This window comes from Rhipicephalus microplus, chromosome X, assembly GCF_043290135.1.
Source record: "Rhipicephalus microplus isolate Deutch F79 chromosome X, USDA_Rmic, whole genome shotgun sequence".
Classification (NCBI taxonomy): Eukaryota; Metazoa; Arthropoda; class Arachnida; order Ixodida; family Ixodidae; genus Rhipicephalus; species Rhipicephalus microplus.
Genome location: NC_134710.1, coordinates 317,335,424 through 317,346,433, shown reverse-complemented (window position 1 = coordinate 317,346,433; position 11,010 = coordinate 317,335,424). Strand labels below are relative to the sequence as shown.

Sequence of the window (11,010 nt, the reverse complement as noted above, 5' to 3'; positions counted from 1 at the left end):
TCTCTTTCTCGCGCTCATCTTTCCGTATACTTGTTAGCATGTCATGCCAACATCTGTGATTTAAGGAGATATAAGCATTGCCTGTCATCTACGAAAAGAAGGTAAGTCAGAACCACCTCTTCTCTCCCTGATCATGAAGAACGTACATTGTCATGTGAACGTAAACATGATGCATTGTAATTACCCTGAGAAAGTGAAGTGTACAATTACAAAATTAACAGTATGTGCGTAAAAAGTTCACCGTCTACATTCGGGAGCATTCAATATGTTGAAAAAGCGCCTTGCACGCTATTTCACCAAGTTCCATGTCTTAACAGATGCGACCGGAACAGCCGTAGGCTCGAGTCGTTGTAGCACAAAAAGCGGAACCAACGTGCACTATGAAACGAGAGCTGAGTTGGTATTGCTGCCTTGCGGTCAATCTTTATCTCCGTGCCAGGAGAGGAGTTGAGTTTCTCGGCTTGATATATTCCCAGAGCTCGGAAAGCGAGGAGCATCTCGAACGCGGCCCGCACTCGCGACTTGGTCTGCGGTCCCTGGAGAAGCTGCATGGCTCTCGCATAAGAATGCTACTCGCAATATTTATAAGTGTGGCCGCCGGGTTTTGCATTGGATCAGGCCATTTCTTTGAACAAGATCTGAACAATGAAGACCAAAAGAGTGAGTGATTTTTTCTTACAGAGGGTATTCTTGCACACATTTTACCAGCACGAGTAATACAGGGACAAAGAAAGACCACAAAAGACTGTATTCGTCTCTGTCTTATTCTCACTGATAAAATTTATTCTCGTCAGAATTGACTAGCTCAATTTTCCCTGAAACCGGCAGTTAATTCAGCCAAGTAAACCACAGAAGACGTTAATTGTACTATTTTAAGTGTTTTGGGACACTTGCGGTATAGAAGTCACGGATATGCATGGATAGCAATCCAGCCCTTTCGCAAATCAAGCATGCCAGATTACTTTACAAAATGGTGAAATGGTCACAACAACGTATTTCAATGGATACCCAGTCCCATTAAAATAAAGGGTAATATAGAGGCAGACAGCCTCGCCAAAAAATCATTGAATGAAGGACGGGATAGCATAATCCTTATGTCTGGAGTGGATATTCGACATTTTATAACGCAAGGAGCTAAACATTGTTCTAAGGAGAAGTGGTTTGATAGCCTTAAAACAAAGGAATCAATATTTTATTACTTTGATTCACACAGAAAATATTCAATAGCAACAAATCTCCCGCGACACTTAGAGACATTATTCCACAGACTTCGACGGTAAGTAGCATACACAAACAGCGCCCTGCACAAAATACATCGATCAAACTCCCTTGAATACCATTGTGGTCATGAAGGAAAACATTTTCACCACATTCTTTTAGAGTGCGTAAAGTACGCAAATGAAAGAGAAAAATAAAGAAACAAACTAGCAAGTTTGAACAGACGGCCCCTCACATTAAAAAAATTGCTCGGACCGTGACCTGAGATGCATCTTCAGAAAAAGGGGAGCATCTTCCTTACAGATTTCTCAGTGGAGACCGGTCTGGATAAGCGCATGTGACAGACACCCAGGGGTTGACATATGGGAAATGATGTGTTATTACATATATTGAGAGTAGAAACATCAAAGTGTACATTTGAACATGTTATGACAGTGGGAACGGCTGCAAGAAAACTGTGCATTGACAAGTTATTTCAACTGGTTTCAGTGTGTTATTATGTTTTTGTGGCTGATTGTTCATTTTTGGGCGCTGGGCGCGACTCAATTAATATTATTTAATTATTATTATTTTTATTTTTTTGCTGCAGACCTTATTTATATGTAGTAGTCGAGGTGATATGAACCTCAACCTCTCCCCAGCAAAACAGTTAGAACAGAACAGAAAAGATGTCAGTAAAGTATACGTAAACATAACTTGTAAAGTAACGTAAAAATAACCATTGGCAGGGACCGAACTGGGGCTCTATGCAGGATCGGCCGAGTTTCGCTCAAGTTCGCGAAACTCGGAATCTTCCCGAGCTCTGGTGACACCCCCTTATGAACGAGCCAACGGTACGAAAAAGTCAAATCCACCCCGAAGCGTGTTGCGTTTCATTGGTTATGATGGAACCATTCATAGCGTCAAGGACTGTCCACTAAGTAGGGCGGTGTTTTCAAACCAGAAGCATCTTGTTTCATTTGTTTCTCGTTCCACTGAGTGCAGAAGTGCATCCATGCAACACAAGTGTTAGAAACGCTTTGTTATGACATTTTTTAAAGGCACAAAGCGTTAAAATTTATTTTGAAGCTTTTAATGCCTGCACTAAGTCTGTTTTAGAATAATAAGCATGGTTGCCTCTGAGATCAGTACCATCCCAACATCTTACAACATCGCAACCACAGCTGAATACGAGGTCACGTGCTAATGATCATGGTCAGCCAGTATATTATAGTGCGCGAATCGGCTGGTGTGCATCGTCTTAGTCGTCGGAGCCCGCTAGCACAGGAGCACGTACGGCAGGCTATATAGCTATAGAGGCGAAGCCCCTAAAACCGTGGGTCTGTTCCTCCTAGATCGTGGTACGTGACTGCCTAGTTCGATTACTGACTTGGCAGGTGTGGACGGATGGATGGACAGACAGACAGACAGACAGACAGACAGACAGACAGACAGACAGACAGACAGACAGACAGACAGACAGACAGATGATTCATGGTTTACCAATAAAACCCTCCGAAGCTTCGCCCCACTCATCATCACGCCCTCCATGGATATGGTGTGATTTTTTCAGCTGGACGGTATATTTCGCTTGTTTGGACAGAACATGCTATGACTAAGCTAACTACGCCAAGTCATGGTAAGGCCGAAGTAATTAAGTCATATCTTAAGAATACAGTGCTAATGAAGCCATGTAGCGCTTGATAAGTCATGGTTTACCAATAAAACCCTCCGAAGCTTCGCCCCACTTATCATCACGACCTCCCTGGATATGCTGTGATTTTTTTTAGCTGGACGGTATACTTGGCTTGTTAGGACAGAAAATGCTATGACTAAGCTAACTACACCAAGTCATGGTAAGACCGAGGCAATTAAGTCACATTTTAAGAATACAGTGCTAATGAAGCCATGTAAAGCTTGAACTGGGCTAGCTAAAGCATGCTAGTTGATGAGCTAACTAAACTATACTAATTATTGCGACGTTATTATACTAAGTAAAATAATGCTAATTAGCCATGACTAATGTGATCACAATTAGTATCCTGCTAACCAGATTTACGTTTAATAGCTCCATACTGATCATGGCCTTGCTAACTGCACCCGAGATAATTGCTTTTAATTGAAGCCTTGTGATGAAGACAAGAAAGCTCCGTGTAATAGTCCTTAAGCCTCAGTGAATCAGTACAACAAAATTATACAGAGCTGATGTGGTCTTCACTTCGAAACCAACCCTGCATATTAGTAGACGATCAGCTTAAAAAGCTGAAAGCATCTAGGTTATCACAAGCTCCTCTATTGCACCAGCTTTGCACAAGTAGTTCAAGCTCGCCAAATTACTTTATATGCAAAGAAGCTGCCATGCAGCGTTCACCGCATCAAACGCTTAACAGTCTCACCAGCACCATCACAGTCACGAGTTGAACTCGGGCCTTCTCAGAATCAACGAATTTGTATCCGATTTCACGCTTCAATCAGTTTGATTGACAGACTCCCGCAGTGAAGATTGGGTACGCCCACCACGTTTGTGCTCACGACGAGCGGCATGATTAATCTATCAGCTTTATTGTGAAGACTATGCGCAGACGCACGCAGAAGTAAAAGTGATATCACCACGCGGCCGCGACGCCTTGCATGCATTCAATTTCACCGCGCTCACGACGTATCTAATCACAGGCGTGTTGCCGCCATGATGCGAGTGCCCCTGGAGAACACCTGTCCTTATATATATCTGCAATATTTGATACAAGCGAAACGAACAGCATGAGAGTGCTGCGTGTGCACCCTTGCTGCCTTCCAGAGTGGAAATTTGCATGCTGCAAGTGGAACGAAAGAACCTCTCCGAAAGAGAACAAATGCCCACGAACACGCCTGTGGGAGGTGCGTGTAGAGTTGGCAAAAAGATAGCGCGACAATCACGCTGACGTCGCTGCACTGTTAAAATTTTGATTGAGTGGCGGCGCCGACGTATCGAGCGTGGTGTTTCTTTGATAACTGCCGCAGAAGTGCCCCGTGCGTTTCCAACGCCACGCACGTTCCTGCAGACATTTTCATCAACACTGCAATGCCGCGGTCCGCACTGTCTTTATACCATGGCCACAGCGAGTGAGCGCGGAGTGAACACGTCTGCCCGGTCGCCCTGGCGACCTTTGCGTCCACCGGTTGCAGTCTGAACACACACAAACACACACACACACCCTCTCTCTCTCTCTCTCTACAGTTACCGTGTCCCATACTTTACTTATTTTCATCATTGGCTGGCTTTCATTAGGATCGTGCCAAATGAAGAAATGAATCCTCGAAAATTTTGTTCCTAGTTTAACTTTCATCTTTAGCAGTGAGTGTTCGTTTACGTCATTAGGGATGTGATTTTCATTGCGCCATAACCACGTGCTTCCAAACACATTGTGTGCGCTTTAACTAATGCGAAGCTGTTATTTGAGACGTTAATGAGCAATTTTATGGTCATGGCTCCTTTTTTGACTACTCGTATTCTCATGCACTAAAATAAGTGCACTCAGCATGTAGCCATGCATGTTTTTTAGCAGAATTAACGGCACAGTGTTATCAAAGAGCCCCAGTGTTTGCCTGCTGCTCGTGCAAAGTAAGGTGTTAATATTGCTGCTATTCTTATTCCTATAGCTAGAGACACGTTCTCCGTGTTATTTTTAATGTTGCGCACGTTATGATGGCGCTGGTTACAATGGAAAAAGTACAAGAATTTTTTTTTACGATGACTGACGATGACTGGCATGCTAATACGGTTAGCATTCAAGCAATGTAGCTATCCAGCCCCTATACTTCAAAACGATGACACCTTTTGGTTACGAAAAAATGAATATTTTATTGGCTAGCCGAATCGGTCTGTGGAGCTAAAGCCTAATGTAGGCTACGGCACATAACATCGGCCATAAATCAGGAAGAATGGTAAGTTTTGATGAGCGCTCAAAGGATTATTAACCCTAACTCAATCACGTCCTTGACGTGAGTTAGTATAGACTGGGGAGGCTGGATCAATGCCAAAGGCCTCCTTCATGACCTCGCTAAATCAGATGCTTTGAATAAGCTATTAGTGCACATTGAAGTCCCTGCGCTACAATATTCTCTGGCCTCTTACTTTGTTTCTGACTATCAGAGTGACGGTCCTTAGACATAGCTTGTTTACTTTATATAATGAGGGACACGTTCCACACAAACACACAACTTGAATTGGTGCATAAGTTTAATAAAGATCAGTGTATTGGTCTGTGTGCATGAACGTTTTCAAATATCTAAAAACATTCGTGTAGTCCCACCCTTGTAAGTCCGAGGCGATCAGAACGATGACTGGTTGCTCTGAAGTGGCACAGGCGTGCTTTCTTAAGCCCGGCTGCAACCACAGCATGTATGTCACGTCTATTATAGTTTTAAAGTTATCTCGTTGTTATGTTGCCATGTTAGGCATAATTAGTATGCAAAGAACAAAATAGCATTTTCTTCATAGGCAGGTATGTCTAGCAGGTGCAGGTGACGACAAACTTGGTGGGGTTCTCGGAAAAGCACTTCCCACATACATTGGTGGGGAGTAGCAGGATTGCCAGCTCGCGTATGTAAAAAGTAGCCATAAAATCACAAAAACTAGCCAAAAAGGTAGCCAACTTTGGTGAGAGGCTGAATTATAGCCGCACCTATCCTAAAAAACAAGAAGCCATGCAATGCAGAAAAGTTATATCAGCTTTATCGTGTTACCGAGAAGACGTTGCCACAACCAAACGTGCTTTCAGTATGCATTTGAAATGAAAATTGGAAGTGTTATCATTCGGGGCAGGTGTAGGTCCCTCACTACTCTCATGTGTAAAAAACAGCACCTGCAGTTTGCTGTTTTGGATTAGCTGATTAAATATGAATACTGTGTTATGCTTCACTTTCTCCCCTACTCCTTTCCCTCCATCCGGCTCTAGTTTTCATAAAGAACACAGGAAAAAACATTATCGCACACGTATAGATTATTGCAGCAAAGAGTGCATTATTTAGGATGTCTTGTAACTAAATATTTATCATTCACAAAATATCATCAAACACTTGTAATCGTACCTGCCGTTCAGAGAAAATGTTTCAGTTTTATATGAGGGCTGAAGCTGGTGAACTTGATAAGTCATGTCCGAACGTGATTTTTAGAAACGAGGCTGCGTCAGCATCACATATTTTGTGTTCATAAAGTCAGAGTTCGTGCACATTGTCGCTCTTGGCGCTCGGTAGTATCATATGTATCTGAGATACCATTTTAGATACTCTTTGGGTATCTTGTGTCTGTATCGCAAAAAGTCTCGCAAGGCGAGTATCTATGTCTGTATTTCCATTAAATTCGATAATGCATCGTGCACCTTAAGGTACAAGATACTGTGGTAGCAACGCTATACTGTGTGAAACATTCGCTGTATTAATTCCGCTGCTCAGGCGGTACTCGTGCCACTAAGCCACCCGAATAAACTAAGGGCAGTGACATAATTTGAATGTAAACATTCGACAGGTGTCTGTCTGATTGGATATGTAAACTGGGAAACGATTTCAACTCTAACCAAAAAGTACGTGAAAACACACAAACCCGACGTTTTGGAACCGACTTGGTTCCTTCCTCAGAGGGACTGGTGCTACGCTGCAGCGGCGTCTTCAAGGCACTCGCGGAATGGTTAATGACCCCCCCCCCTCCCGTTTTACCACGGAGTGTAGTCCCTCTGCATACACGGGGGTAAAGGTTTCGAGAACACGTTTGTAGTTTTGGGCCGTTTGCAATATAGCAGAAACCTCCTCCAGTTTGTCTCGCTTTCAAAGATGGTCGTTGCGTCTAAATTTATCCGGTGGTCAAACGTCTCAGAGTGCTCTGCGACGGCTCGGCGCTCTTTGTAGAGCTCCGGGCATCGTTAGCGTGTTGTTTGTGTCATTCCAGTAGGTTTTTTGTCTCACTGATATACCAAGAAGGGCGCACGGGATTTTGTAAAAGACACCGGGGATCTTGTCCATTATTGGCTAATCTTTCGGGCGCGGTAAGAGGTGGCCCAGTGTACATAACGGCACGTGTGCGATGCAATCTCCCCCTCCCCCCTCAGGCACTGCACCATGCTCCCAACCGGGCTGCGGAAATTTGGTGCCTTCTTCCTCTTCTAACCACTACAGACCCCCCCCCCTTATTTTTTTGGAAGACCCGCGCCAACATGTCGTTGGTTTGTTGAACTGATGGGACCACTACACGTTTTGGATGGCTGCCAATTAATGCTGATTTGGGTTTCCATATCCTCTGTTCCTCTGCGCGGTGGGTGACGGCTCCTATGAAGTTTTTTGGGTATCTCTTTTTTGGGAGGTCCGCAATTTCACGGGCCTCTTCTTTCTTTCGCTCCGCGTGATTAGAACATACTTTCTGGGTTCTCTGGAGTAACGTGGGCACAACCGAAGCCTTGTGGCAGGCGGGATGAGATTAACCATATTGTAAGTAGCGGCCGGTGTGCGTTGGCTTCTTGTGAACGGAGAACTCCAAGCCGTTGTGCTTTCTTGCCACCTGGACGTCGAGAAAGGGCAGGCTCTGGTCGCTTTCACACTTGGCCACGAATTGTATGGATGAGTGCACATAATTTAGATGCTGCCTGAAGTTTTCAATTTCAGATGTTTTTATGACGCAAATTCAATCAGCCATGCAACGAAGAAAGAGCTTTTGTCGCGGCGACAAGAAGCAAAGTGTTTTCTCTTCTATGTTCTACATGGTCAGGTTTGCCATCACGATGGCGATGGAATCTCCCATCACGGTTCCACAGTTCTGCCTGACGATTGTTCCTTTGTAGGCGAAGTACGTACTACGCAGGCAGAATTCGAGTAGATGGCACAGATCGTCAACAGTCAAAGGAGTCCTTTCACTCAGGTTTGCGTTACCCTCAAGCGCAGCACGGGCGGAGGACACATCTAAGGGCACTGGCACATAGGTGGATGATGAAACAACGTCTAACGAGACCAAGGTCACGTCATCGTCAATGCTCACCTCTGACGCTAGCTGAACGAAGTGGCTGGAGTCACAGACAAGGCTTGGTATCTTCCGGGTTAGGGGGGGGGGGGAGATTTGGTGTAGAAAATTTGAAAGGGCTCGGCATGGAGAGGACGTGAAGTATATAATTTATCAGAGGAGGGCGTCAGGCTTGTGAAATTTTGTTAGTTCATAGAAACCCGGCGCGGATCCGTTACGGCAGATCAGTCACAGGTAAAGTGTTTTTAGATATGCGTGATTCTTGAAAATTTGCGCGCGTAGCTTGTTTAGCTGTGTCTGGGTTTGCTTCGTTGGGTCCTTTCCCAGCACCGTGTATGCATTCCCTTCTAAAAGAATTGCAATTTTCCGATCGTAGTCCCGGCGGTCCAACACAATCATCGAATTTCTCTTGTCGGCGGGCTAGATGACAATGCTCTGATCCCGTCGGAGTTCATGAAGTGCCTGGTTCTCCTCCGCGGTCAAGTTCTTTTTCCTTTATAACGGTATACAATTTCGAAACAATCTCGATTGATTTGAGCCTAATTTCTTCTCTGGCGCTCGGTCTCATGCTTTGCACGGCTTTATCTACAGCTGTTACAATTTTCTGTAGACGGAGCGTCGTTGATACGTTATAGCCATCTCCCTTTGTCAGAACAGATGTTTCCCGATCAGTGGATTGACGAGATGAAAGATTGGTGACAAACGTGGTATTATGGATGCTTTGAGAACAACTCCTGTCGAACAGGTAAGAAAGTTCCTAATCCTGCGTGGTCAGGTGCTTTTTTCTCGTCGACCCCACAACGGAGTCTACGGACACGTCGACCAGAGAGATCGGATCAGGAATGTGGTGCTCAAGTTAACGCTTGGAGAAGAACAGGTACAATTCTTTTTTCCGCAGACAGGCGTTGATTTTAAGAAGGCAGGTGTTCATCAGTCGTCGTTCGGCTCTCATGAAGACTTTGAAGCCTTCAGCCCGTTTAAGACGCAAGCTTTAAGGAACAACTTTTCTTTCTTTGCAGGTGCGGTTGAAGTCGAGATAAATCTTAAAGACTGAGAGGACTTTCTTGATGTGTATGTAGCAATATAAAAGCTGTGTGGTATCGTGGCCGAAATCTTGGCTGAATGAATTGAATGTAACCATTCGACAGGTGCATGTATGGTTGGGTATGTAAGCTGGGAAACGATTTTAACTTCAATCAAAAAGTACGTAAAATTGCGCGAACCCTACGTTTCGGAATCGAATTGGTTCCTTCCTCAGAGGGGACTGGGGCTACGTTGTATAACATGACTGCACAGAAACCTCAATCAGCATTATTTAGCAGCCCTCCGAAACGTGTACCGGTTCCATATGTTCAAGGAACCAGCGAGATGTTGGCGCGGGTCTTCAAAAAAAAATGTGTTCACATCGCGCCTCTGCCTTCATGTACGCTGGGCCGCCTTTTTTCTGCCTTAAAGTCCGGCCAATGATGAACAGGAGCCCCTGTGTCGTTTACAAAATCCCGCACACCGAATGCGCTTTTCCGTATACCCGGGAAACAAAAAACTTACCGTAACAACTCAACCAACATGCCAACGACGTCGGGAAGCTCTACAAACAGTGCCGCGCCGTCACCAAGCACTCTGAGACAATACTTCTTTGCAGACTAGTTGGTTCATAGTTGAAAACATGATTTGCTGCAAGACTGAAGGAAAATGAGGAGGAAGAGAGGAAAGAGCACTCTTTCCTGTCTTCCTTGCCATTTTCCTTCAGCTAGCGCAGCAAGTCATGTTTTCACTCGGAGACATTGGACCATTGGATAAATTTTGACGCAGCGACCATCCTTGGAAGCGAGACTAACTGGGAGAGAAGGTTGCTGCAGAGAAAATCACGAGCCGCCGTCCCCATGGCTAAGTTCACCCGTTCACCTCTTCTTTATTCCAAATGCACTGCTCTCATCCTAATGATGATAGGGGCGCTCGTTGTCGTTCACACAATAATTAACATCCTCCGTACCTGGTAATAAACACCAGCACACATGCTGGTTCCAAGTGCCCACATTTTCTTAGACAGCATTCCTGAAATTTCTAAGTCAGTCCTAGTATAGTCTCATCCAGATTTATTCGTTCGTGCACTTGGCCTTGCAGCGATGTTTTCGGCGCGTGTGCCACGTTCGTGCTATTGAGTGCGTTGATATCGGTGCTCCTGTGTTCCCCCTGAGCAGGTTTCCTTGGTATCAGAATTCCCATTGAAGGAGCTTCCAGAAAAATATTGTGCAGCTCTTTCTCAGGCCACATTTCTTCGCCTTCTTTTCCTGGTTTTATTTGCCTTGTAATTACCTGTCCTTTGTCCTCGTCTCATCCTTTCTCTTCGCCGCTGTGACACTGTTTCGGAATTTCGCAGCTTCGTGATAATCAGCAGTACCATACGCATTCTCTTCAATCCGGATTTTTTCACCTTTCTCGATGAGCAGAAGCTTGGCGCAGTGCAAGGCGCTTGCCTTTTTGTAGTCACGGTTATTCCTTTTTCTGTCTTTCATTTCTTTTCGCTCTATGAGGTGGCCTTGGTTTTCTTCTGTAGGACACTTGTACGCTTGTCGGGGAGGGCTTCGTAACGAATGAGTCGGCTAGCTTTTGTATGGACGCATCCTTCAAATCTCGTGGGTGGCCATTTGGATATACAAAGTCTTCCGCGTTTTCAGTCATGGAAATGCCTTCCACCTCGAACACTGGAGTTGTTGTAGACGTCTCGTCGATTGTTGCTTGGGCATTCCACGCTGATGACAGTTCTATAGGCGTGGGCCAGATCTTTCGACCTAGCGGTTGTTTTGCGGGTGCTTTGATGCTTGTTA

General features: G+C 44.9%; 1 protein-coding gene across 7 annotated transcripts in view; it reads left to right on the top strand.

Moving 5' to 3' along the window:
• The first annotated feature begins 478 nt into the window (after window positions 1-478).
• LOC119162101 (sushi, von Willebrand factor type A, EGF and pentraxin domain-containing protein 1) overlaps window positions 479-11,010 on the top strand; it is a 398,489-nt gene continuing 387,957 nt past the window's right edge. For 4 of the 7 annotated variants that reach the window (XM_075879536.1, XM_075879535.1, XM_075879534.1 and 1 more), the window contains exon 1: window positions 480-660. In XM_075879536.1, coding sequence (XP_075735651.1) covers window positions 567-660 — 94 coding nt within the window. In that variant the 5' untranslated portion in view covers window positions 480-566. Of the gene's footprint in view, window positions 661-11,010 lie in introns of all 7 variants that reach the window. The other 3 variants (XM_075879532.1, XM_075879531.1, XM_075879537.1) reach the window with 2 other exon arrangements.